This window comes from Drosophila sulfurigaster, chromosome X, assembly GCF_023558435.1.
Source record: "Drosophila sulfurigaster albostrigata strain 15112-1811.04 chromosome X, ASM2355843v2, whole genome shotgun sequence".
Classification (NCBI taxonomy): Eukaryota; Metazoa; Arthropoda; class Insecta; order Diptera; family Drosophilidae; genus Drosophila; species Drosophila sulfurigaster.
This window is the reverse complement of record NC_084885.1, coordinates 8,704,583-8,730,146: the sequence shown is the minus strand read 5'-3', so window position 1 is coordinate 8,730,146 and position 25,564 is coordinate 8,704,583. Positions and strand designations below refer to the sequence as shown.

Below are 25,564 nucleotides of genomic sequence, written 5' to 3'. Positions count from 1 at the left end.
ATTACATTTTGTCTATGCATGTAGCCCTGGTATATTACAAACGCACACATACAGTCGCACACACTTCCAAGCAGAAGGAGAAGAACGACTGCAACAACAAGAACAACAACCACATCGTAGCGTAACGTCACATCAATTGCCTGCCCAACAAATGCAATTGGCTCGCGTGGGGCGCACATGCGAACGAACTGTGTGTGTTTGTGTGTAAAGTGGAGAGTGCGGAGCGCAGAGTGGAGATATGAGTTAGCTGTGAAGTTGTTGCTGTTGCTGTTGTTTTTGCTATTGCGGCTGTGGCTGCCTGCTTCTGCTATGGCACATATTATAGCACAATTTTTGTTTTTCCTTTTTGTTCACATACCCTGCATCCGTATAAAGGGTATCAACGCAACAACTGTTTGCATTATGACAAAAGCTAAGTAAAGATTTTGATCTGTGCCCTATGTGAGCTATGTCAAATGCGGACTGCGTTAATTCTTGACTTAAAGTACAGGGTAGCTGATAGTCACGCTTGGAGCCGCTGCAACTGCAGCAGCAGCTCGTTTTCTATTTGCGTGGTGTGCGTGTGCAGCAGCACCGCCAAACATCTCCGCCACCGCCAGCACCTCCCGCTTGGCCACGCGTTGATGTTCGATTTTTCACCATTCTTGAACAAATTGTATGGCCTGCATGTGCATTGCATCTTACAAGAGTGTGTTTGTGTGTGTGTGTGTGTAAGTCTCAATGTGTGTGAGTTTCTCTGTCTGTGAGAGAGTTTCTATGCATGTGTATGTGTGTATCGTAATCAATTTGATTTTGGGCATGCACTGCAGTAAATCCACATAAGTATTTATTTCATTTCTCCTCTTTCAACCCTCTATTGCTGTCCCGCTTCAACCCTTCTTCTAACGGCAAAACTTACCACATTGAGCCGTTGCTGCACTTCTTCTTGCCTATTGTTATTATTGCTGTTATGGTTGTTGCTGTTCCTCCTCATCAATTGGTAGGCGGTGTCCCTGCACTGCATACATACATTTATTTATTTGTTTATTATAAATCATATAGGATTTTTGAGTGCACAACCAACAAAACAAAACAAAAAAAAAAACGAAAAAAAAGAACGTTATACATTTGATGAGACAACAATGTTGGCACTGCTCCTCCGCTGCAGCAGCGACGTCGACGGCGACTGCCCTTCGATTGCTTAGGTTATGTACACACACAGTTTGACATTTTAACTAGTTTGCGTTTGTATGCGTGTGTGTGTGAATTTTCTAGTTAGTATGTAGCCGAAGCAATTGTAAAAACCAATTTCAGTTGTTTATCATATGAAACGCACACACACTCACATATCTAGAAAACTCACACGCACACCTATACAGACACATACACACACACACATATACACGTGAGCGCACTTTTTGAGTTTTGTTAATAACTGTTGTAAATGCAATTTATGAAATTTACCAAGCAGTCGGCGGCGAATAAAATGCGTGTGTCTTGTGCTGCCAAATAAAAAAAAAACACTAGCTGCTTTTAAATGTAAAAACAATAACAATAAGTCGGCAGAGCAGCAACGACGACGACGACGTCCGCGCGAGAGCAACGACAGCGACGACCAGACGACGACGATTTAATGAATAGCACAATATGCGCAGTGCGCAGGTCTGCTAGTCGGCATTCACAGTCGCCAGAGAGCGAGAGACAGAAGAGCGCGCCAAACCGCACACAACTATGACGTCACAATTGCAAAGACGTACTACGAAAATTGATGTAAATTAATTTGTACGCTGGAATATGTTATCCAATTAGAATCTAGATGACAACGAGAATTTTCCGCTTGGGATGTTTGCTAATTGCTTTCGAAATATATATTTTAACAATAATCTTTTATTTTATAATTGTTTGGCAAAAATAAAATACTTGTATTGAACGATCTTGATTTTGTGACGACATGCGCATAGATGACAAAGAGAGAAACATCTGGCGTAGTTATCGCGGCGTTAAATTTGTTATCGGGCTCAAAGCAGAGCAAGGCTTAAAACAGCTGATACGCTGCAGTGCAATACAGCCAAAACTGTTATCTGCCGCGCATTTTAAAAGAAGCGTGTGTGTGAAGTGCAAGCTGGTTTTGCTGTCCAGCTGATGCAGCTCTAAGTGAGTGCAATGACTCCTACATGAATCACACCAATGAGTTCGCGATGCTGTGAGAGTGTTAATTATATTACAAGAAAGGCCACACTGCGGTCAACAGCAATCAGCATTGCATGAACAAAGAACATTACAGTCGATGCATTCACATAAACACAACTGACTCATTAAAAATAGTTATAGACCACATAGTATATTACTTTTTTTTTTGTATTTGTAGTATATTTGAATATGAATTTTCCTCTATTTCAAAAGATAAAATAAAATAATGAACATATGTACATATGTATGTTTATAGATGAAAATTTATCACTGGCAGACAAACAAAAATTTAAAAAAAATTTTACTTAATGTTAATAACTTACAATGATTAAAGAATGAAGAGATAAAAAATTTGATTTAAGAGTTTCAGAAATTATTTTCTAAAATGTAAAAAAGAACGATTTAGTAGTAGATTTGATTAAAAACATCGAAAAACGGTATCGAAATTATGCGCCCTTGAATATGCCCACATATGTGTAACCAGGTATGTATTTCTTTTACAATATTTTGTATTTTAGTATATCCCTTCGACGTTGATACATATGTATATGGTCACCCCGATAAATAACAAACATACATCGATATTGCCGCCGATGTTTCGCCATCTTGCCAGCTGGTTAAGCGATTATTATTATTGCTTTGAATAATTGCTGTCTAAAATGCATTTAATGTGCAGCATATTTAGATATTCATGCTCCTCTATAACAAAACGCGAATAGAATGTGTTGGCGATCAAGGTTTATTCAATTTATTATGCATGCCCTGGTAACGTCTCTTGTGTAGCCCTGCGGAACACATGGACTACTAATATATGTTTGTAAATACATACATATTCACTTAAAAGTTCAATATAAATTACGATTAATTAGCAGTTTCACAGGCATCTACCCAGTCATTATATACATCTATAGGTTCCGATAAAAAGTTAATTCCAGTTTGAAAGTCTTCAAGGCAAACACGACATGTTATCCTCGCTGTATTTCGTCCTTTATCCATTTTTACTTCACAAGACTTCTCATGATTACAGAATGGACAGTTAAATTGCTGATCCAAAGGTTCAATATTTTTTCTCTTCGGTGGAGGCTTTCTTTTAGATTTACGACGTCCCATAATGAATCTAAGTAATGTAATTTGTTAAAAACGATAAACACAGTTTCACTTGCAGCCAAACATGAATGTAAACAATCATTGGATTGCTTAATGTTAAACACTTACCAAGATTTCTTACTCAAGAATAAAGATTGTTTTATGCGTTTCTAAAGCAATTTTCTTCGACCATAAACTATTTTCACAAACTGAAAAGCACAGAAACAACGCTTCACTTTATATTTTATTGGAAAACGCCGAAAAATAACTAGTTGTCAAAAACTATGCGCCCTTTGACAATATCTATGGAAATGTAATCAAGTGACAACTCTGAGGGTTTTCATATTCTAGTATATCTCATTGACATTGAAATGTATATGGTCACATCTCAACAAATAAAACAAATACATCGATATTGTCATCGATGTTCCGCAAGCTCTTCTATCGGGCGTCTCGCGAATTTTCTTGTTGCCACGAAGCTGCCGGCGGATTTATTTTCATAAATTTCGTTTTGTTTTTAAACTCGTGCGGTCTTAAACAAAACAAAACTGAGTGCAGGTAATGTGCAGCATTGATGTGTGCTTAATGTGCAACGCCGTATGTGGAATTGCGTATAGTTTTGTCCGCTAAAAAGTAACGTCGCATCGACGCCGAACACCGGCATTTGGTTCGTTGGCTGGCTTTATAAACCCGAAACCACTAAACCGGCCATGACTGTTGTCGATACAGGCACCTTAGCCGGCGGAGCGGCATCAAAGGCAAAAGGTCTGCTAACATGGGAAAAGCAAGAGCATCTCGTCAAATTGGCAATACTTATATTAGCCGCTGTTTTATGTGAGTATATTTTGTCAAATATGTCGAATCGCATTTACGGGGGCGGGGACGACGTCAATATGCAGATATGTGCTTGTATAGGTGGGCGTGAATTATTTCACGATACAAACACCATACAGATAGTATCGATAAGCACAAAAAAAATTATAACTCGATAATGGTATCGCTATGCAGCCGTGATACGTTGAATGCAGCCAACTTAATAACGTTTGGTGATTCTTTTTTCAATCGTTCCATTTGATTGTCGCTTGCAGCGTTCGCCACACGTTTATTCTCAGTGCTGCGCTTCGAAAGCGTGATCCATGAGTTCGATCCATATTTCAATTACCGCACCACGCGGTTCCTTGCCGAGCAGGGCTTCTATAAATTTCACAATTGGTTCGATGATCGCGCTTGGTATCCGCTTGGCCGTATTATTGGCGGCACCATTTATCCCGGATTAATGGTGACATCGGCGGCGCTCTACAGACTGATGTGGATGCTGAACATAACAATTGATATACGAAATGTGTGCGTATTTCTGGCGCCATTCTTCTCATCGCTCACCACGCTGGTCACCTATGCCCTGACCAAGGAAATACACGTAAGTACTTATTGAGGTTATGCTCGAACCATTCGAGGCACATGTCTTATTGTTTCTTGTTATTTATAGAGCACTGGTGCTGGCTTAGTGGCTGCCGCTTTGATATCCATTGTGCCCGGCTACATATCACGCTCAGTGGCAGGTTCATATGATAATGAAGGCATTGCTATCTTTTGCATGCTCTTCACCTATTTCCTATGGATAAAAGCAGTCAAGACGGGCACAATCTTTTGGTCTGCTATGTCAGCGCTTGCCTACTTCTATATGGTATCGTCATGGGGCGGCTATGTGTTCCTCATCAATCTGATACCGCTGCATGTGTTAGCGCTGATGATCACTGGACGCTTCTCACATCGCATTTATATCGCCTATAGTACGCTGTATTGTGTAGGCACCATACTCTCCATGCAGATATCTTTTGTGGGCTTCCAGCCTATTCAGAGCTCCGAGCATATGCTGGTAAGTTGATCAATCATTTTAATTTTAACGTTCGTTAAGTGTAGTTAACATGATGATTACATATTGTAATTCTTGATAGGAAGAGTATGAAACATAATGAGTACTATACCAAATTAAGCTGATACACTGCATTGCGAATATTTTGCAGTTACAAATTTTGTGAATATATTATTAAGCAAGTGTATTTTGTGTGTTTGCAGGCCCTCGGCGTCTTTGGCCTTTGTCAGATACATGGTTTTGTGGACTATTTGCGCTCTCGCATGCCCAAGGAACACTTTGAGCTGCTCTTCAAGACACTCGTCTCCAGCTTGCTCAGCGTGGTCGTTATTGTGGGCACGCTATTGACGCTGACGGGCAAAGTGTCGCCATGGACGGGACGCTTTTATTCGCTGCTGGATCCATCGTATGCCAAGAATCACATTCCAATTATTGCCTCAGTGTCGGAGCATCAGCCCACATCGTGGTCGTCGTTTTACTTTGATCTGCAGGTAAAGCAAATTGTTTTGTTTTGGATTGCGCACTAGATAATGATGATTCCCATTAAAACGATGTGAATGAGTTGCGCCTTAATGCAATCAAATGATTACATGCACTTTGATCGCTGAATTAGCTGCAATCGCAATCAATTGCACCATTAACATTGTTTACTAACATGTATTTTCTTTCTTTTTAGATACTTGTGTTTCTGTTTCCCGCTGGCCTTTACTTTTGCTTCTCCCGGCTGACGGATGCCAACATTTTCATCATATTGTATGGCGTTACTAGCATCTATTTCGCTGGCGTTATGGTGCGTCTGATGCTGGTGCTGGCGCCTGTAATGTGTGTGCTATCGGGCATTGCCATCTCGCATCTGTTGGCGAAATATATCAAGAGTGTGGACACGGGCAGCTCAAAGCCAGCAACGGAAAGCAAGCGACAGCACAAGAAATTGGAGCAACAGAGTGGCGGTGTCAAGAGCGAAGTGGCTATTGGTTTTGTGGCCATTATAACTGTTATGCTGATTGTTTACACATTCCATTGTACCTGGGTCACCTCGGAGGCGTATTCCTCGCCCAGCATTGTGTTGAGCGCACGCTCCCATGACGGCGGTCGCATTATATTTGATGATTTTCGCGAGGCTTACTATTGGCTGCAGATGAACACCCCTGAGGTAAGCATAAGAGATTATCCGATTGGGGGGTTAATTTACTGAGGCAACTACTATGTGATGAATGCAATTTGTATATTCTTGATAGGAAGAGTATGAAACATAATGAGTACTAACAAAATATTGCTGATTATGCCTTCCTTAAAACTTATTACTATCAATTTATAACTGTTGCTAATATTATACCAACCTTTTGCTTTTGTAGAACGCTCGTATTATGTCCTGGTGGGATTATGGCTATCAGATAACAGCCATGGCGAATCGCACGATACTTGTGGATAACAACACTTGGAACAATACGCACATCTCTCGCGTCGGCCAGGCGATGGCTTCGTCCGAGGAAAAGGCCTACGAGATAATGCGTGAACTCGATGTGGACTATGTGCTGGTTATATTTGGTGGTCTCACTGGCTACTCATCGGATGACATCAACAAGTTCCTGTGGATGGTGCGCATTGGCGGCAGTACCGATCGCGGTGCGCACATCAAGGAAAAGGATTACTATGCGGCCAACGGCGAGTTCCGAGTGGATAAAGAGGGATCACCCACGCTGCTCAATTGTCTCATGTACAAGATGTGCTACTATCGCTTTGGCCAAATGTACACGGAGGGCGGAAAGGCGCAGGGATATGATCGTGTGCGTGCGGCAGAGATTGGCAACAAAGACTTTGAGCTGGATGTCCTAGAGGAGGCGTATACCACAGAGCATTGGTTGGTGCGCATCTACAAAGTCAAGGACTTGCCCAACCGAGGCGTCTAATGCACTCCCACACATGCTATCTCTCTCTTCTCCCCTCTCTCTCTCTCACTCCCTCTTACTATCTCGCTCTCTAACGATAACATTCGCAAAACATGGAAATTCTCTTTCTGTAATTTGTACATTCATTAAGCTTAGCTCTAATTTTAGGTCCACAAAATGATATATGTATACATATTTTTTTTTTTATATGTTTTTTTAACGATGAAATCTCAATTTGAGTATTATTGTTGCTCTCACTCTTTCGCTCTCTAACACACACACACGCTCCATCTCTGTCTAATCTGAGAGACTTCGGTGGCACTTAAAAAACAGTTGCGTATAAATGATTCCGAATTGTGCGAGGCAACACTTAGAGTGCATAATCCTAAACAAAAGAATGAACAAATATAAATATGTAAAAACAAACAAAAGTAAACTTTTTTTTATTTAATTTTAAAGTAGGATTAAACCTATCGAAATTTATTATTCGGAATGTACAGGATTAATATTTTCATTTATTTTGCTATATGAAACGAAGTGAAGATATTGGGAAATTGAAAGATAAACATTGATAAATTGATAAGTTCTGGTTGATAAACTTTGCATCAAGAATCATTTGTAATCTAGTCGGTAGCTCATCAAATTTGTGTCTTAATTTTAAATGAATTGTTGTCAGTTTTGATTTAATTTCGTAAAGATTCCCAAACATTTCATAATCGTGATTACTTTTACGAAACTAGATTATGTTTTTATATGTCTGCTTCACTCATTGCTATTAATATCTGGCTCGTGCTCCGAGCCCAGCACAGCATCTTCATCGAATTCGGGGCTGCATTCGGCAATCGACTCCAAGTTAGCTATATAATCATCTAGTTGCTCCAGCGATTCGTAGACATCATGCGGCAGCTCATCCATAAGCTCTTGATGTTCATGCTGCTGTTCCTGTTGCCTCTCCACGTCGCGTTGATCCGCCTCGGAATCGGGCTCGGGATCGGCCGTCGATTCATTGCGATTGTTGGTGTTGTAGAGTTCGCGGAGTGTGCGCCGTGTCAAATTGAATTCACGCATGCCGAAACCCATGCGTTGATTGGCCTCCTCGGCGGCATGTCGACGCGCTGCCTTCCGCACATCATGTGCCTGCTGTTCGACTGCGGTGCGTTCAACGGCGGAGCTGTGATGCGATGACCAGGCGCTCGATGCGCTCTTGCGCGATCTCTTGATAATCTGACGGCACTTGTTCGTTATCCCGCCGACGATCTCTGAGAGCAACGCCATGGCGCCCATGAAATACCCGATGCCCATCAGCAGAAACATTCCCTCCGTATCCGCGGTGGTCAATTGACGCTCCTCCTGAATGATTTCGCGCAGCGAGGAGCTGGCACTCGCCTGAAGCAGGCGACCTGTTGACGAGCGTTGCATCGCCCAGCTGACCTCGTGTCCCAGCTTGATCATCAAACCACTCTCCTGTGCTATCATGATCATCGAGTCGATCTTGCGCTTGTACACCGAATCGCGTGGAAAGAGGAATCCAATCTGAAAGAGCGCAAAGCATTCCTCGCTCAGATGCAATGCCGAACGACGGGAGAGATTTCTGCAAGTAAAAACGCTTGGGTTAACGGCTGTCAACTTGCTGGTGCAGTGCTTTCAACTTATTGCTGCAGTGCTGTCAACTTGTTGCTGCAGTGCTGTCAACTTGTTGCTGTAGTGCTGTCAACTTGCTGGTGCAGTGCTTTCAACTTATTGCTGCAGTGCTGTCAACTTGTTGCTGCAGTGCTGTCAACTTGTTGCTGCAGTGCTGTCAACTTCTTGCTGCAGTGCTGTCAGCTTGTTGCTCCAGTGCTGTCAACTTGCTACTGCTGCAGTACTGCAATCTCAGTGCTGCTGCTGCAGTGCTTCCTACTACTGCAGTGCTTTCAACTTGCTGCTGCTTCAAAGCTGTCAACTTGCTGAAAAGTGTTTTCTGCTTACTCATTGGAATAGTTGGATTGCACCAGATATTCGAGACGCGCTTTAGAGCCCAGAAAAGCATAGTTCCAGAAGAAACTCTGCGTGACATTGCCAATGCCTTCCTCTAGCGAGCCAACAAACTCCATCTTTTTATACAACTTGGAGGTTGCTTCGTGTGTAGAGCTCTTGAACCATGACTCCCAGCCACCATTATCTAAATGAATCAAAACATAAGAGTTATGCTTGATTTCGGAATGTTGTTTCGCTTACCCAGCGTGCAGACGCGGAAAAAGAGACCCAACAGATCGGTGACCGAGTCGACGGTGTCAGGAAATGCGGGTAAAGTGACAAACGCAATGATGGAGCCAGTGTAGCACGATGTGATGATGATGGTGAACAGCCAATAGGCACCGATGAGCAGACGAGTCGACGTCTTCTGCGTGTTACTCCACGAGTATTTGCCGGTGAAGGTGAATGCATTTGTGAACATGCCAAAGACATACCAGAACATATTCTCAATTTCACCCCAATTGCCCAGCAGATGGCTCAACGTCAGACGATCCGTAAACACAATGGGAAAAACGCCACCGAGATACACACAAATCAGCGCTACCCAAACGGGCCATTGAAAGGGTCCCATGATGGCGCGATATTTGGGCAACGCCTTCGACGCGAGCGTAATGAAGGCCGCACAATCCTTGGAATGACCCACCGACATATCGGTGTCCCGCATACGTTCCTCAGTCACATAGATGCCGGACATCCCAATGTCGACGCCCCCGGCGTTAATCTGTAGCTGAATGTTGTCCACCACACTTCGGATGCCCGGCATCATGGGTGTCTCATTGATGTCCACACTGAAGTTGAGACGTTTCGCTATCATGTTGAGCAAACGCAACTCGATGCCATCCCAACGCAATTGACCCATTCCCGATGAGTCCAGCGATTTGATGCGAAAGATGTAAGGCGGTTGATTCGCTGCCGACACCTGAAAGCGATGGCCGGCGAAGCCGCTGCGGAATTTCGCCGGAAACAGATTGATGTGGGGACGCGACAATGCGCCCTTAATCCAGCTGGTCAGCACCAGACCCGTATTGGAGCCCAAGCCATCAGCGTACAGCTTGTGCGTGTACAGCACATAAGGACGTTCCTGAAAAGGACAAAAAGCAAGTAAGGAAGCTACAGTCGAGTGTGCTCGACTGCGAGATACCCGCTACTCATTTTGAAAATTTTTATATTTTAAAAATATCCCCAATGCTATTATAGGTATATTGATAGAGGACTCTTTGAGATCTAGGAATTAATACGGACAGACGGGCATGACTATATCCTCTCGGCTGTTCATCCTGATCAAGAATATTTTTATAGTGTCGGAGATGCCTCCTTCTGCCTGTTAGATACTTTACCGTTCTATCCTATGGGTAAAGGGTATAAAAACCAAAAAAAAAGAAACAAAAAAAAAATGAGTGGTGCCCATTGAAAAATACCTGTAAATGGACCAACCTTTGCGCTAAACACGTTAAAATGTTTGGGATCCCTTTTTATACTAGCTGAACCTTACTATTTAAGGGGCAAATTTACTATTGATTGTTGTTAAATGTTCTGAATACCCTGTAAATTATTTTCAACAACCTATAAACTGTTGCTGTTGTGCGTATGAATTTGTGCATTCCCATTCCTAAACTATACAGCAAAAAAAAAACCCATTAAGTCTTTGAAACTGCTTAAATACCCTGTAAATTGTGGTTAAGCGCTGCAAAACTATACACACTCCGACTTGAGCTCGATGAGATCCCTTAGTGCATTCCAAACTGTATTATTGACTACAAAATTAATTATAAATACTATGAAATATCCTGTCAATTTTTGGAAGTAACTAAAACGTCGAAGTGACTCAACTAAATCGTTAAGACTTCAATTAGTTATCTGATCAGAGTGCTCAATATCGATTTACAGGGTATTCAAATGAAATTGAACATTATCTATGACCTACACGCTCTGGACTGGCCATCAGAGATTCGCCAATAACCAATAGATTGACAATATTCGATGACAATTCGGAGCTGAGGAAATCCCTGAGTTTCCACTGCGTCGAACTGGAGACGAGAACGACGCGACTATCGGTTTGGGGACCCAGGATTTTGCGAGCCATCAGCGGATCGGATAGAAATAGAATGTAGCTCTTGCAGTTGGCATCGATGTGACTGTTGAACTTTCGATTGACTGGCTCAAAGTTCTCATTGATATCGCCGTGATAGAACGTTATCGGTATGGTCTGAAAATAATGACAAAAAGATTATTTATAAACTGTTTACACATCAATCTGTTTTTCATTACTTTCTCCTATGTATAGACTCGCAACTTTTTACTTTCCGTAGTCTATTATTGAACAGTTCTTTTCAACCCTTCCAGTATCTTTAAAACTATTCGCAATCTTCTCTTATCAAATTTTTACTTCTTAATTTTCTTCGTAAAAAAATGACTTGACTCTTTCCACATTTGAAGTTCATTTATAACTACATATTTTCAATATTCTCTTGTCAAACACTTCTCTTAACTTCTTTCTTCTTAAAAAATCTTGCTTTCCAATTTGTTTCCCATTTTCTTCATAATCTCTGCTGTCTTGCCTTCCTCCCAATTCCCGTCAGTTGTTTATCAAACTTCTATTCATCCATCCTTCTTCCTTCATCGACCTCCGCACTCACCTTGAAGAGGCTCTCCAGTATTTGCCCCTTCGATTTGGCCACAAAGCGATCATAATAGATGACAGGAGGACACTTCCCTAAATATTCCTTGGCGATCTTATTAACGAGTGAGACCAGCGAATTGGTCTGCTCGAAATTGATAAAGTTGAGCATTTTGCCAGCCAAGAGCTCAGAGCGTGGTTTCGGATTCCCATGGAATGTGGCATCCACACGACGTTTACTTCGTTGTTGATGTTGTTTTTGATGTTCCTCACAGTTTCCATAGATCTCGCGATTCAAGCCATGTCGCTCAATCAAACGTGAACTCACACAATGTGCTGAAAAATCGTCCTCCAAGTCCTGCGATGATTGCACTTTGATTGCCAACAGCAGCGGCAACAGGCACAACAAACACGTCCGACACAGCCACATGCTGCAAGTGTTATTGTGGCTGCCACATGTGGCAACTGCCCTTTTTATTTCTGTCCCGCTGTCTGCCTTTTGTGACTTGTGTGTGGAGCACACGCAAGGGGTCGTCACCTAAATCGAATTATTTTAATTATTATTTCCCCAAACTGAAACAAGAAAACAGAAAAAATCATCGCAAATTATCGGCATCGGCACATCGTACACATTGGGTATTCCAATCCCAATCCCAACACCTGGCCTGCCTGCTCTATGTGGACACAGCTAAATCCCTTGCCACCGATTATGGCCAATATAAAACGTAATTGATTGGCCAAGCGCGTGTGATAGCTAATAGAAAAGAGGTTTTCACACTGACCCACTTACCGTATATTCTGTATTCTCCGACTCAGGGGCGTAAGAAGTGATTCTCTCTTATACTATATAAATAAAATTATTTGTACTAACCCCTCTTTTAAGGTAGCTTTATTTATGATTATTATTTAAAATTACTTCATGAATGTGGCTGTCAGCATTTCTTCGCTAAACCTTAGCATGTACTTCAACCAGTGCTTATCAAAGACGCGAACCAATTTTCCTATTACTTTAAAAACCCCTTGCATACGCCCTTGTTTCTGCGATTCCAAATATCATTCATTCATTTGTACGATTACTCGTAGTCTTACACTCGTAAGTGTAGATAAAGCGTAAGTGTTTCCCATTCACGGGATTTCAAGGTCTCATTTCAGAATATGAAAAATTAAAAGTATATATAATATATAATTTGTTTACACATCCGTCGTGAATTTCTCTCTACACTAGCTTCGAAAACGAAGCTGTCAGGGTCCATTTTTTATGCTAAGCCTTAGCACGTACTTCAACCAGCGCTTATCTACGATTACTCGTAGGTAAAGATAAAGAGTAAGTGCTTCCCCTTCACGGGATTTCATGCTTTCCATTCAGAATTTGTAAATACATATATCATACATATATTTACACATCCGGTGTCAATTTCCCCCTACCGATCTCTTCCTTTTACTTGATTCATAAAAGAGTTATGATAAGCTCATTAGATTTATTCAATTGATTTTAAATTGAATACAAAACTATTAACGTACTTCATTAACAAACTGTTGTATATATTATTTGAATTACTTGGAACTTGTCGATTTTATAGATAAGCCATTATTACATTCATGAATATAGCAGAACATTTTCAACAGTCGATAAAATTATTATTTTAAAGACTTAACAGTGTGTAATACTCATTTAACTGCTAATGCTAAAGCAATCCCAAGGCATGCGATAAAAAAAACAGACGACATTCCACAATGAGTAATAACTCACTGTTTTGAGTCGCGCTTGCTTTATAGTAGTTGTTGTTGGTAAAAACCCCCAAGTGATAAGTTGTAAAATTCTGAGGTCTGATTGCAGTTGAGTTTGTTTTGTTGCCGAAGCAAAACGAGTTGAGAATGATAATATATTTTTTAAATAGTAATTATAAGTATTTACGGTCCCTTGAAATTTGTTTGCGATAATATAAAAAATAATAGAAGTTATTAAACAAAATAATTTTATATTGCAAAGCTGCAGTTGTTTTGGTATATTTTATGCTCTTTACTATATTTTGAATCGATATACCAAATATAACCTTTAGTATATATTAGTATGCAGTTGTTTTGGCACATTTTATACTCTTTGGTATATTTTAAAATGGAGTATAACCTTTGGTACATGTTAGTATTGTTTTGGTATACACCAAATATATCGTTTTACATATTTTAGCATATGAATTCGGTATATTTCTAGAATATAGTGTTAATTAGATGTGTATTTTTAGAATTTTTTCGGTATATTAATTTGGTATATCAGCTTTCTAGCTTAACACGATTTTCTTCAATCGACTTACAACTTATTTAATACTATCTTTTACTGGTCAGCGAATTGTAAATACAAAATGCGATTTGAATGATGATACAAGTACATTTATTTTGCAATATTCACATAAAACAAAAAGAATACAATACAAAGAAACAAAAAAATGTACAGAAAAAGAAATGCAGCTGTACTAATAGACACATAATACTCTGGTAATTTCCCCCATAAATACATACGCGTATGTACACACACATACATATTGAAGGCACATATAATGAAAGTATCATGCTTGTATATACGTTTTATATACGTAACTTTATAGCATGGATGATTGAGAGTATGATGGAGCTGGCTGATCCGTGGGCAGATCCGACTTCGGAGGCAACATTGGCAAGTATTTGGCCAGATACGGTGTGAGCAGCTCCATGGGCAGCGGGAAGACAATTGTGGAGTTCTTCTCCGCCGAAATGCTGCTAAGTGTTTGTAAATAACGAAGCTGCAAAAAGAGTGAATAATATAATAATTAAATTCGATTTAAGTATGATATAGAGAAAGAGAGAGAGAGATTACGCACCTGAAGTGCTGAGGGACTGGAGGAGATGACATCGGAGGCTTCCTTGAGTGCGGTGGCCGATTTCTTTTCACCCTCGGCAGCGATTACTTTGGCGCGTGCATCACGTGCTGCCTCCGCCTCGGCGGCCATGGCGCGTTGCATGGAAACGGGCAGCGAGACATCCTTGCTGCAAAGCAGTAGAAACAAGTTGATCAAAATTATTATAATTTTTTTTTTTAAGGTCTTTTAGGGTGTTTTGGCTCAATTCCAAACTATATTTTAAATATATTCTGTAAATTTAATAGCTATAGCATTCATAGTCGCTGAGATATAGTTGTTAGTATAGACGGACGGACAGACAGACGGACGAAATTAGCATTAAAATTAAGATTTTTTGCAGTTGTGGTTAAATTATAAACTGTATTCTAAGTATATTCAACAAATTATATAGCTATATCATTTATAGTAGCTGAAGGCGTGTTAGGAAATTGTAGTTAAATTCTAAACTATAAACTATATTCTAAGTAATTTCTACAAATTTGCTGGTTGTAGCATTTGCAGTCGCTGAAATATAATGGCATATGCATATAGACGGACAGACAGACGGACGAAATTAAAATCAAAATTATCTTTTTTTTAAGGAGTGTTAGGGAGTTTTGGTTAAATTTTAAACTATATGATAAGTACAAATTGCTAGCTATAGCATATAGTCGCCTAAGATATAGTGACTTGTATAGATGGACGGACAGATAGACGGATGAAATTAGCATCAAAATTAGGGTGTTTTTTAAGGCGTGTTAAGGAGTTGTGGTTACATTTTTAAATATATTTTAAGTATATTCAATAAAGTTAGTTACAGCATTCATAGCAACTGAGATATAATGGTGTATATAGACGGACGGACGGACGAAATTAGGATTTTTTAAGACGCGTTGTGGTTCAATTTTTAAATATATATATTCTAAGTATATTCTACGAATTTCCCAATTATAGCGCTCATACTCATTAAGATCTAGTTGTGTATAAGGATGGACAGACAGACAGACAGATAGATTACAAATTTATAAACTTTGCACTCACATTTCGACACGCTCGACCATAACGCCCCAGGGTTCGGTGGCATCGTCCAGCGTGATCTGCATGTTATGGGCGAGCGTCTCACGCTCGGTCAGCAGCTCGGTGAGATTGCGTGTGCCGACAATGTTGCGCAACGTGGTCGCCGCCAGCAAGCGAGTGGACATGCTGTAGTCCTCGACACGGACAATCGCATAGAGCGGATCGCTGATGCGATAATAGACGACCGCATCGACAGTCACCGTCACCGAATCCTTCGTGAGCATCTCCTGTTGCGGCACATTGAAGGTGACGGTGCGCAAATCAACTTTGCGATACTCATCGATGCAGGGCAGAATGAAGAACATGCCGGGACCACGTGCGCCTCCAGATAATCGACCCAGTCGAAAGATGATCGCACGCTCGTATTCGGCCACCACCTTGAAGCAGATGAAGATCGAAATGGGGCAGGTGACGATGAACACCAATATCGACAGCACTGTGACAAGCCATTCCATGCAGCCCAAAGGCTCGTTTTCAGCTGTAAAGGGAGTCGAGGAAAGGTTTAGATGGTTTTCTTTTTTATTTTGCACCTTAAAGGAAAACTTTAGAAGTGATTTCTTATGATTTTGTCCTTAATGATAGTCGATATAATGTTTTCTTCAGTCTACCCAAAAAAATATACCCTTTTTACCTAATGACTGCCAGGTATAACATTAATATGATGCCACAGATAATATTAATAATTGCAACTGTCGCTTGAAATTGAGCTGCCATAGATCTGACTCATGCTTAGCATGTTGAAAGTGTTCAGAGTAAATGTTGCCAAGCCTCTCAATGCACGCTATTTATAGCTTAGATGTTACAATGATTAAGTACATATTACAACCGATCACTTAAAAACAAAATTATATATTACTTTACTACTATACTAAAGTTAAAGTACAATGCGCTGTCAAAAAATACTTGATTTATAGAAGCCCGCATTATGTTAGTGGTTTTTGTCTTTATACCAATCAAAAATTTCTTAAATTTACCAAAAATATATTAAGAATTCAATAGATAGCTAAGCATAACTGTTTTAATACAAAAATTTATTTGCGATTTAAGATAACTGCCTTATTGTTCGATATAATCACATTGAAATTGTAGCCTCCTAGCTTTACCGTAGGCTCTTATAGTTCAGTCAGTCAATCAGGATAGATAAAATCTATAATCAATCAATTAATGCAATTGTTGTGAAATAAGTTAAACAAAAAAAAAGTAAATAAAAGTTAATTTTGTTATGCGCCCAATAATCGCGTCAGCAGACTGAGAAATGCGCAAGTAATTAACTTTTATTAAGTTTGATTAGTGCGATTTCAAGTTTGTTAGCTTGTTTTGTTTTTCCCAAAATTGAGTTCACTAGAAAATAAATATAAATTGTGCTAGTACCGGCTGAAACCTGTTTCAATGATACACAAATTCCTATAACGTAAAAAGTATAAACAAATGTAATATCAAAACAATCATGAAATCAATTTCTCTGTCTATAACGAACAAAGTTTCAAAAGTATAAATAAAATTGTGTATCAAAAAGCTCATACAGTCAATTTCCATGCCAGTACAGACTTAAGATTAAAGAATGCAGACGAAATTCGTTAAATAAACGGATATGCATGCCATAAAAAAAAAAAAATTTAGGGCCTTTTTGCTGTTTACACATGAATATAAACACCGATAAGAAGTTGCATTTGCCACACCAGAATGCGAACACATATCAAATAACCAACGTAATGTGCTTAAATGGTCATCATCATCAGTTCCACGAATAAAAACTGCTATCTAAATCCATCTATCATCAAATATGTATGTACAAATATGGGAGGTGCAATCTCAAGAGAGCCAGACCCATAAAATGTTTCCAATTATATCGAACGACTCGCGTGTCTTATCGATTCAATTGGTTGTAGGCAATTTAAAATGAAATTATGATGCGAACTGAAATCGTGTTTTTGTGTTGGCCAAACAATCTAATCTTCAATTAATGTGCAAGCAATATTTCTCTCTATCGATAATCTTACATGTCTTGAATCCTCTATATTGCGGTGGGCCGGGTTCTCTTCTTGTTCCCTCTTCTTGATGATGATTGTGGATTTGTTGCTGCAACTGTTGTTGTTGTTGTTGTTGCTGCTGCTGCTGCTGATGCTGTTGGTCTGGCATAATGGTGATCATTGTTGTATTGGAACTGCCACTGGGCAATTCGGATGCCCGCAAATCCTCATAATTCGCATACATCGGGGACATGCGTTTTTGATCCATCGCCGCTTTTGATTTTATTTTTCAACTTTACGACGTTAACTCCACAATGCACCGCGTGCTACTGGCACCGTTACTTTTTGCTATCGCTATCGCTGTCGCTGCCTCTGCTCAATGGGACTTTTTTGTTATGTACATTGCAAAAGTCCCCTCTCGCAATTGCGATAAGCTTTTGTTTTGCTCCCTTTACTCCTCTCTTCAGCATGCGATAAGTGTGCTAGTGATCGACAGCTTGGTACCCTTTCTTGCTTTCCAAAAACTACCATTTGTCACAATATATGCATTTTTATTTATTTACATTACAACGAATTAACACATTAAATCTACGTCATTTCCTTTGGTCCCTTTTTTTTTACTAAATAACCGAGGTTTAAATGTACTGTCAACAAATAACCCTTTTTCATAGTAAGTGAATAACCAAGACTAAGCAACTTGTACAGTTTCTATCAAATGTACCGTCAAGGCACAAAAAAGTACCTTTTTTGGCAATGTACCGAAATGTCAAATCTCACCTTTTGTTGTTGTGGATAACTTTGACCAATTGGCGCTGCAGTTGCTAGCAACTAACTGTCTTCTATTTATGCTTTTCATTTCAACTTTAACTTTAGTATTAGATTTATAAATTGCAAATTAATTAAATATGACTCACAGACGAGATGCCTTGTTTATTCGCAAGCACGTGCAGTTGATCTCCACTCGAGCTTATCGCGCTGTTCTCCCTATCGTTACACTTACACATGCATATGTGCAGAGATGCACATACACACACCCACACATGTATATGTGTACTATGAGCTTTCATTATGCATAAGTTCAATATTTACAATAAATGTATATTCCCAGCTGATACGCCGGCAACTTTAGCAACTTGCTCGCTCATTTCCCGCTGGAAGCTGGAATGACCAGCAATAATGACTACAATATTGTCAGCATCATTCGCAGGCAACTGTGAAGCCAATTGCTTGGCTTCCAGTCGTCCAGTGTACGCTGCTTCCTTGTAGCGCAGCTGCCGTCTTACTTGCTCACATGGTTGATCAGTTGGTGGAGTGTTGGGGTCGCAACAGGTGCATGATTGATGCGCCAGATAGAGACAACTGCTGTAGTTCCAATATTGGGCAAACTCTAGCAGACGTTCACGAAAGTACACATGTTCCAAGTCCTGGGCGCATATTAAATGGCGTATGCGATTCATGTCATCCTCGTTGTCTAGTACCTGGGCGACCAGGGGCAAAGTGGGCGCAATGGCCACGCCCTGTGCTATGATGACAATGCATTTCGCCGCGTTCGCATCGTGCACATAATTGCCGCCAATGGGGCCGCGAAACTGCAGCACTTGCAAGGGTTGCAAGTTAGCCAAAAAACTTGACATCGGACCATTTGGTTGCAGTTTGATGAGAAGCTTAAACTCTTTGGCCGCAAAGTCACTCCAATATGGAGAATATGGGCGCAAAAGCGGTGTGGTGGCATCGGTGCGCAACATCACATGATGTCCCGGCGGAATGTCCAAGATGCTATCATCTGCATCATGTTCAGTGTCATAGCCAAAATGCATCAGTCGCACCTGCGCATCCGTCTTGTATGCCTCATTGCTGAGCAGCCGGAAATTGGCATAGGTCAGGATAACGTTGCGCTTGCCCGCCAGCTGAGCACGTTGACTAGGCTGCGGTTTGTGGTCGAGAATGCAATTAGTGCAGCCATTGCCACAACAATCACTTTGATCAATCGCGTCGTCCTCGTCGTTGTTATTTCTCGCCATGAGCAGCGTGACCGTACGTTAAATTTAAAAAATATACCAGAAATTCCTGGTTTGTTGACACACCGCCACATCGATAACAACTCAGCTGTTCTCTACGTCAAAATTAAAAAATTCTATAAATTTAAAAAGAAAAATGATTCTAAAATTAAACCATTATACTGAAAATATATTTTACGTGCTTTCAACATAATGTCATAATTATTATCTGCATTTTATAGCTGGGAAACACTTTCGATTGTCAGCTAGCAGACTGTATCGATACTCGATAACAGGCTGATAGACAGCAAGATAAACACAACATAAATACTTAGTATGCCTTTTTGCTAACAACAGTGTCGTCGCAGTGTGTAAATAAAAACTTTGAAAAACAAAACTGTAACAATAATTTAATTGTTGCCCTCGCATTACCAAAGCGCGCAGACGAACAAAAACAGGAAATAGCAAAAGGATAAAGGCAAAAACACACACATAATAAATAATGTGCAACTAGTGGTGGGTCGTCTGCATCTGCATCAAGGATTTTGAGAACTCTAGACGAGCACATAGCTCTTGTTGAGCTTGGCTTGCTGGAAAATGAATCTTGAATCACTGTTTCGTGACTTTAATCCATGGTAAGATATCTGAAATTAATCGTTATCAAATTTGTTAAATGCTGCAACACTTGTGTGTTCAATTTCTTCAATTGCAATTGCAGTAAATTTATCGTGCACTGCAGTTTATTTACGTTCGTAACGCTGTTTGCATTGCGCCTCGATGGTTACATAGGTATTTATACACACATTTACACACATACATGTGTATATGCGATACTAATTGCAAGTGTCTTTGCAGATTGGCCATATTGGGCCATTTTTACGCCATTATGGATCTGGAAGTGCACCGCCATCTTGGGCGCCATTGTGGGTGCCATTGTTTGGTGCCGTTATCCACACTATCGCCTAGAAGGCGATTCATATACACAATTCAAGGCGATGCTCATCTCGCTGTCGTTACACTTGATACTGTTAATGTTCGAGCTGCTCGCATGCGATAAACTGACTTCAGAGCGCCATCTATGGGTGCTGGTATTTATACCGCTGATCTTTGGCTCTGTAGTCAGTGTGGGCGCTTGTGTTTGGGCCGTTAAACACGATCGCTCCTTCGAGCTGGAATTGTTTTTGGCCGTGAATGCGCTGCAATTTGTATCGCTGCCGCTGAAGCTGGATAAATTCGTCTATTGGCATTGGGATGTGGTGTTTGTGCCCATGTGGATTGTGATATGCTTGAGCCTGGTCAGTGTGCTGTACAACATCATATTCTGTGGCATTATGATGCGCACTCCGGAAGTGTCGTTGCAACAGAAGAAGGCAGCGCTCAATGCGGCCGTTGGCAACATTTGCACCGTTCTGCCGCTGCTCTGCTTTCAGGTAAGTTTATTGAAATCGTGATTCAACATGATTTTAATGTTCTCTCTTTTTCAGGTGGTCATTTGCGATAAACTGGATGGCGAAATCAAATTTCCATATATTGTGGTATTTGCACCGTTGCTCGTCTCAATACTTGCTCTGATTATCCTCAGCTTTACGGCCAAGGGTGGGAACATGTGGTGGTTTGGCATACGCAAATCGTTTAGCCAATTCCTCTTGTCAGCGATGCCGTTCCTGCAGGAATACGGCAACATTAGCTATCACGCCGAGACGCAAAGCAATGCGGGCCAATCGGTGCCCTTGGATGCATCGTCGTCGTCCACCAGCAATATGGCAGCAGCGGCAACGGAGCCGTTGCACGAGTTTAGCAAGCACGACAAGAAGAGCAAGAAGGCGGCAAAGAATGATATTATGAAGCCCGTGGTGCCGTTCATCAGCATTGATTTACCCGATTAAAAGGGTCAAGAGAGAGAGAGAGTGTGGCAAACAACAAAATGGAAAGAGAGATACCGAGACACAGTTAGAGAGATGTAATGCAAAACAAAAACGCCGCACAACTAATACTAATTATAATTATAACACACACATACACACCCGCACACATACATAGATATATATGTAACACCTGCTATTGGGTGTTTAGCTTTAGGCATACGCATACATACAAAACATATACATATACATATACATTTACATATTCATATACAAACACCAAAACATTGGCCGTCGCTAATTCGTACTGAATTTTAATTTGTAAGCCTCTCCGTCACCTTTTTACATCCCAGCCTGACACACACATACACATGCATATAATAAGTGTACATATACATACATATATATATATATAAGTTAACAGACAAAACATTTCGAAACCCAAACAACAAATCCCACAAGTCCAAAATGCAGACTCAGCGTCTGACCAACTTCCTGCACGCGCCGAGTGCACCTGCAAACATTCCAAGAAGACCCAAGCCAAGTTGCCCAATACATCCGCCACATGCCGGTGCAAGCAATTCCAAGAATAAGAAGCATTGCACCCAATTCACCAACCAAAGCAGCGCTGTCAACGCCGCTGCTGAAACTCGCAGCTTTATATAGGGCTAGCTTTAGAATTAGTCTTTAGTCTCTAATTTGATTTCAATAAAGAACGGTTCCAATCGGAATCTTAATCAAATATATTTTTGTTATTATTTTTAAATAAATAATTAACTGGCGCCCGAGCAGGGACCGGAAAGTTCGCGTATCGATAGTGCAAAACCGTATCTAAGTGCGCCAAAGAACATTTTCGGTCAAATCGCGTTACGATAGAGCAAAACCGTATCTAAGTGCGTGAAAACGAATAGTGCATCGACAGAACAAAACAGTTTCTAAGTGCGCAATTCAAGTTATTATCCCAATAGAGGCTCGTGATAATTAATCACTGGGAAATAACAATCAGCCAATCGGACATTAATTTGACGAAGTGCAACTAAGCCAAAAGGACGTTAATTCGACCAAGTGCGACCAAAGCAATTAAATTTGCAAAACCTTCTCGACTATTAAATTAGTCAGTTGAAGGAACAGTTCAAGCAATCTCGGCAATTAAGTTAGCCAACACAAACCTGTACCAAGCCATTAAATTAGCTAGTGTAACAGGTGAGATTGTGAGAACTGCATCGGTGGACCACATATTCTGCAAGATCCGTTCTCAGAATACTCTCCAGAAGGTATGGATCACGGAGCCCCAGTAGCAGCTGCAAAAGGAACAACCCCGTCCCATCAGGAAAGGTGGCCACATCATTGCTAATGTAAGTTAGATATAAGAAATTTTACAAAGAAAAGAAAACAAAACGGAAATAAAAACATAAAGCAAAGTGTAAAAATACACAAGACTCCAAGGAGTCCATATAGAATATAGCAAATCGCAAGCAAATAAATAAAACTAAAAGCGAAAAGCAAAATTTTGAAAAAATATATAAGAAAAGAAACAAATTATTGCAAAGTAAACAAGACTCAAAAGAGTCCATAGTAAAAGAGTAAATAACATAAATAAGCGTAAAGCGATAAATCAAACAAAAAGATCACAACGGTGATATAACTTATTCCAACTTTGCGATTCCCAAGGGACCCTCCAAAGTAGAAGGAAAAACCATCCACTGGTTATAAACTTTAATATAAAACAAAAAAAAAAAAAAAAACAAAAAATAGCTTTTAAATTTCATCTTATCGCTTATGGCCAATCGTCATAACTTAATTCGACCCCCCATACTAAATCCAGAAGAAATAGAACAAGTGAACGAAGCACAAAGACAACGTTCAATTGAGAGACAAAACAATAGGCATTTAGAACATCAACAAAACAGACCCACAATGAACGAAGATAACAGAGCCGCTCTAACAGCCGCTATAAGCGAAATATTAGCCGAACAATTGCCAATATTAATAAGACAACATACCAATCCTGTAGAAGATTTTCTAAGTCTCCCAGATCATGTTATTGCGCCAGAACATCAAAGAAATTTGACAGATCTTGACAGAGTACCCGACATAGCAAAAGGTTTGCGTGAGTTTAGTGGAAACCCAGAAGAATTTAGCTCATGGAAAAAAGTGTAGAGCGTGTTTTACAAGCATATAACTCATACCAAGGTACGCCCAAATATCATAATATCTTGCACACCATCCGAGACAAGATAACGAAAAGTGCAGACCAAGCTTTAGAAGCATATAAGGTACCGCTTAACTGGGATGCCATGTGCAGATGTCTTTCACTACATTATGCAGATAAACGAGACATAGCAACCCTAGAATATGAAATGACTACATTAGTACAAGGTCCGAATCAATCAGTGGAAGATTTCCACAAAGACGTATACAGACACTTGTCTCTAATTTTAAATAAAACGAGTAGCATGGATATTGACAGAAACGGGGAAGCAATGTTGACAAAATTATACAGAGACAAAGCGCTAGACACTTTCATTCGAGGGCTACAAGGTGACTTGCCTCGGTTATTAGGCATGAAAGAACCAGCAGACTTACCTACCGCACTACATCTCTGCTTAAAATGGAAAATCAAACCTTTAGGTCGAAACATGCCACTTTTAAAGGACATCCGACACATTTTAGAAACAGTAATGGTAAACCCATACCAGCCCCACGGAATGTCATCTTCTCAAACAGACAACCACCACCAATCCCTTTCAGACAACAACAGCCACGACAATACTTACACTACGGACAACTACCACCAACTCCACTACCAAGACAATATTTCCCAAATTCTGGGTATCAACCAATTGCCAACCCACGGCAATACACTGTTGCCACAACCTCTCAACAGGTTGCCCCACCTAGGCCAATGGCCCCGAAACCGCTACCGCGTCCAGAACCAATGGATGTGGATTCCAGCGTTCAAACGAAATTTGTCAACTACATGAACAGACCACGATTCGAAGCTGGGAAAAGACCCCCGGTCCTATACCAGACGGACAGAAACGACAGAGAAACTTTAACATACAGACAAACAACGACGAAATAACAGAACCTTCGACAGAAACTTACGATACCACAACTAACTATGAACAAGCAGTCGCTGAATACGAGACTCACGCAGACGTAGAACAAACAATAGAAGAATACGTAGAACAAGTAGACCAATATGACAACAACTATGAAGATGACACTTGCGAATTTTATGACTACTCTGCACTAAATTTTTAGAGTAAAGAGTTCCTCTCTCCCATACTTTACTTGTAGATTGAGGAACGGCCAAATAATTAGAATTCTCATTGACACTGGATCCAATAGAAATTACATCAAGCCGAAATTTGTAGAAAACCCCACTCCAAATAAAACCCTTTTCACGCCGTCTCGATAGGAGGTAATACACTGGTAACACACCACAAAAATGCCAACTTGTTCAATATAACAGATGTTGAGGTGAAATTTTTCTTATTAAAAGATCTAGAAACTTTTGATGCTATTTTAGGAAACGACACCTTAAAGGAATTAAGAGCAGAAATAAATCCAAGTAAAAACCTAATGGTAATCAGAAACAAGATAAAAATCCCTTTAAAAGAACAAATCTTCGAAGCAGTAAATACAATAGTACCAAGAACAAGCCACCTGTCAGAAACACAGAAAACAAATCTAAACCAACTCTTAAAAAATTTCCAAACCTCTTCGCCAATCCAAATCAAAACTGACCTACACAACCAAGGTACAAGCAACAATAAGAACATCAACCGACACCCCTGTATATTCCAAGTTCTATCAGTATCCAATGTCACTGAAAGATGAAGTGAATAAACAGATAAAAGAACTTTTAGAAGATGGAATAATTCGACCGTCTCGGTCCCCATACAATTCTCCCGTATGGATCGTACCCAAAAAGCTGACGCTTCAGGAAAAAGAAATATCGCGTCGTAATAGACTATCGCAAAATAAACAGAGTAACCATTGCAGACAAATACCCTATTCCTGAGATAGGTGAAGTACTTGCACAGCTAGGCAATAATAGAGTATTTTCGGTTTTAGACCTTAAAAGTGGTTTTCATCAAATCCCTTTGAAACCTTCCGATATAGAAAA

General features: G+C 40.2%; 8 protein-coding genes and 2 non-coding genes across 15 annotated transcripts in view; 5 read left to right on the top strand and 5 right to left on the bottom strand.

Moving 5' to 3' along the window:
- Positions 1–1,611, bottom strand: part of LOC133849346 (blood vessel epicardial substance) — a 40,403-nt gene extending 38,792 nt beyond the window's left edge. For 2 of the 4 annotated variants that reach the window (XM_062285362.1, XM_062285359.1), the window contains exons 1-2: positions 1,444–1,610; positions 899–997 (exon numbers count right to left, since the gene is read on the bottom strand). The gene's annotated coding sequence lies outside the window, so the exon portion shown is untranslated. Of the gene's footprint in view, positions 1–898; positions 998–1,443 lie in introns of all 4 variants that reach the window. The other 2 variants (XM_062285361.1, XM_062285358.1) reach the window with 2 other exon arrangements.
- Positions 1–25,564, top strand: part of LOC133849345 (putative uncharacterized protein DDB_G0282129) — a 41,000-nt gene that overhangs the window by 14,724 nt on the left and 712 nt on the right. The window lies entirely within an intron of this gene.
- On the bottom strand, positions 2,891–3,578 carry LOC133849347 (transcription elongation factor 1 homolog). 2 transcript variants are annotated; one of them, XM_062285364.1, is made up of 2 exons: positions 3,389–3,578; positions 2,891–3,290 (listed from the first exon to the last, which is right to left on the bottom strand). In XM_062285364.1, the coding sequence occupies exon 2, from the start codon at positions 3,277–3,279 to the stop codon at positions 3,031–3,033; it is 249 nt and encodes an 82-aa protein (XP_062141348.1). In that variant the 5' UTR covers positions 3,280–3,290; positions 3,389–3,578; the 3' UTR covers positions 2,891–3,030. The 2 variants fall into 2 exon arrangements, with proteins under 2 accessions (XP_062141348.1, XP_062141347.1); XM_062285363.1 differs by having other exon boundaries at positions 2,891–3,286; positions 3,385–3,575.
- On the top strand, positions 3,691–7,453 carry LOC133849343 (dolichyl-diphosphooligosaccharide--protein glycosyltransferase subunit STT3A). The gene is made up of 6 exons (XM_062285355.1): positions 3,691–4,089; positions 4,344–4,672; positions 4,742–5,131; positions 5,332–5,619; positions 5,805–6,281; positions 6,484–7,453. The coding sequence occupies exons 1-6, from the start codon at positions 3,966–3,968 to the stop codon at positions 7,036–7,038; spliced, it is 2,163 nt and encodes a 720-aa protein (XP_062141339.1). The 5' UTR covers positions 3,691–3,965; the 3' UTR covers positions 7,039–7,453.
- On the top strand, positions 5,174–5,259 carry LOC133849612 (small nucleolar RNA Me28S-U3344). The gene has a single exon (XR_009895401.1). It is a non-coding gene; the product is annotated as a small nucleolar RNA Me28S-U3344 (small nucleolar RNA).
- Positions 6,329–6,415, top strand: LOC133849613 (small nucleolar RNA Me28S-U3344). Its single transcript, XR_009895402.1, has one exon. It is a non-coding gene; the product is annotated as a small nucleolar RNA Me28S-U3344 (small nucleolar RNA).
- LOC133847412 (ionotropic receptor 21a) lies at positions 7,507–12,257 on the bottom strand. Its single transcript, XM_062282438.1, has 5 exons — positions 11,670–12,257; positions 10,958–11,239; positions 9,235–10,114; positions 8,986–9,178; positions 7,507–8,608 (listed from the first exon to the last, which is right to left on the bottom strand). Exons 1-5 carry the CDS (start codon positions 12,078–12,080, stop codon positions 7,780–7,782), a joined length of 2,595 nt encoding a protein of 864 aa, XP_062138422.1. The 5' UTR covers positions 12,081–12,257; the 3' UTR covers positions 7,507–7,779.
- Positions 14,023–18,482, bottom strand: LOC133847413 (band 7 protein AGAP004871). 2 transcript variants are annotated; one of them, XM_062282440.1, is made up of 4 exons: positions 18,348–18,482; positions 15,565–16,078; positions 14,506–14,671; positions 14,023–14,427 (listed from the first exon to the last, which is right to left on the bottom strand). In XM_062282440.1, exons 1-4 carry the CDS (start codon positions 18,424–18,426, stop codon positions 14,248–14,250), a joined length of 939 nt encoding a protein of 312 aa, XP_062138424.1. In that variant the 5' UTR covers positions 18,427–18,482; the 3' UTR covers positions 14,023–14,247. The 2 variants fall into 2 exon arrangements, with proteins under 2 accessions (XP_062138424.1, XP_062138423.1); XM_062282439.1 differs by lacking the exon at positions 18,348–18,482 and adding an exon at positions 17,601–17,908.
- On the bottom strand, positions 18,485–19,746 carry LOC133847415 (NADH-cytochrome b5 reductase-like). Its single transcript, XM_062282442.1, has one exon. It carries the CDS (start codon positions 19,589–19,591, stop codon positions 18,656–18,658), a length of 936 nt encoding a protein of 311 aa, XP_062138426.1. The 5' UTR covers positions 19,592–19,746; the 3' UTR covers positions 18,485–18,655.
- Positions 19,889–21,841, top strand: LOC133847414 (transmembrane protein 185B). The gene is made up of 4 exons (XM_062282441.1): positions 19,889–20,202; positions 20,286–20,356; positions 20,423–20,997; positions 21,052–21,841. Exons 1-4 carry the CDS (start codon positions 20,165–20,167, stop codon positions 21,451–21,453), a joined length of 1,086 nt encoding a protein of 361 aa, XP_062138425.1. The 5' UTR covers positions 19,889–20,164; the 3' UTR covers positions 21,454–21,841.

Excerpts from the sequence above, each read along its gene's own strand:
- LOC133849347 (XM_062285364.1), bottom strand. The coding sequence starts at position 3,279 with ATGGGACGTCGTAAATCTAAAAGAAAGCCTCCACCGAAGAGAAAAAAT.
- LOC133849343 (XM_062285355.1), top strand. The coding sequence starts at position 3,966 with ATGACTGTTGTCGATACAGGCACCTTAGCCGGCGGAGCGGCATCAAAG. Across the intron at positions 4,090-4,343 it reads TATATTAGCCGCTGTTTTAT|CGTTCGCCACACGTTTATTC; the intron begins GTGAGTATATTT and ends TGTCGCTTGCAG. Across the intron at positions 5,132-5,331 it reads AGAGCTCCGAGCATATGCTG|GCCCTCGGCGTCTTTGGCCT; the intron begins GTAAGTTGATCA and ends GTGTGTTTGCAG.
- LOC133847412 (XM_062282438.1), bottom strand. The coding sequence starts at position 12,080 with ATGTGGCTGTGTCGGACGTGTTTGTTGTGCCTGTTGCCGCTGCTGTTG. Across the intron at positions 11,240-11,669 it reads TACTGGAGAGCCTCTTCAAG|ACCATACCGATAACGTTCTA; the intron begins GTGAGTGCGGAG and ends CATTATTTTCAG. Across the intron at positions 10,115-10,957 it reads TGATGGCCAGTCCAGAGCGT|GAACGTCCTTATGTGCTGTA; the intron begins GTAGGTCATAGA and ends TGTCCTTTTCAG.
- LOC133847413 (XM_062282439.1), bottom strand. The coding sequence starts at position 17,838 with ATGGATCAAAAACGCATGTCCCCGATGTATGCGAATTATGAGGATTTG. Across the intron at positions 16,079-17,600 it reads ATATAGAGGATTCAAGACAT|CTGAAAACGAGCCTTTGGGC; the intron begins GTAAGATTATCG and ends CTCCCTTTACAG. Across the intron at positions 14,428-14,505 it reads CCAGTCCCTCAGCACTTCAG|CTTCGTTATTTACAAACACT; the intron begins GTGCGTAATCTC and ends CTCTTTTTGCAG.
- LOC133847415 (XM_062282442.1), bottom strand. The coding sequence starts at position 19,591 with ATGGCGAGAAATAACAACGACGAGGACGACGCGATTGATCAAAGTGAT.
- LOC133847414 (XM_062282441.1), top strand. The coding sequence starts at position 20,165 with ATGAATCTTGAATCACTGTTTCGTGACTTTAATCCATG. Across the intron at positions 20,203-20,285 it reads TTTCGTGACTTTAATCCATG|TAAATTTATCGTGCACTGCA; the intron begins GTAAGATATCTG and ends TTGCAATTGCAG. Across the intron at positions 20,357-20,422 it reads GCGCCTCGATGGTTACATAG|ATTGGCCATATTGGGCCATT; the intron begins GTATTTATACAC and ends GTGTCTTTGCAG.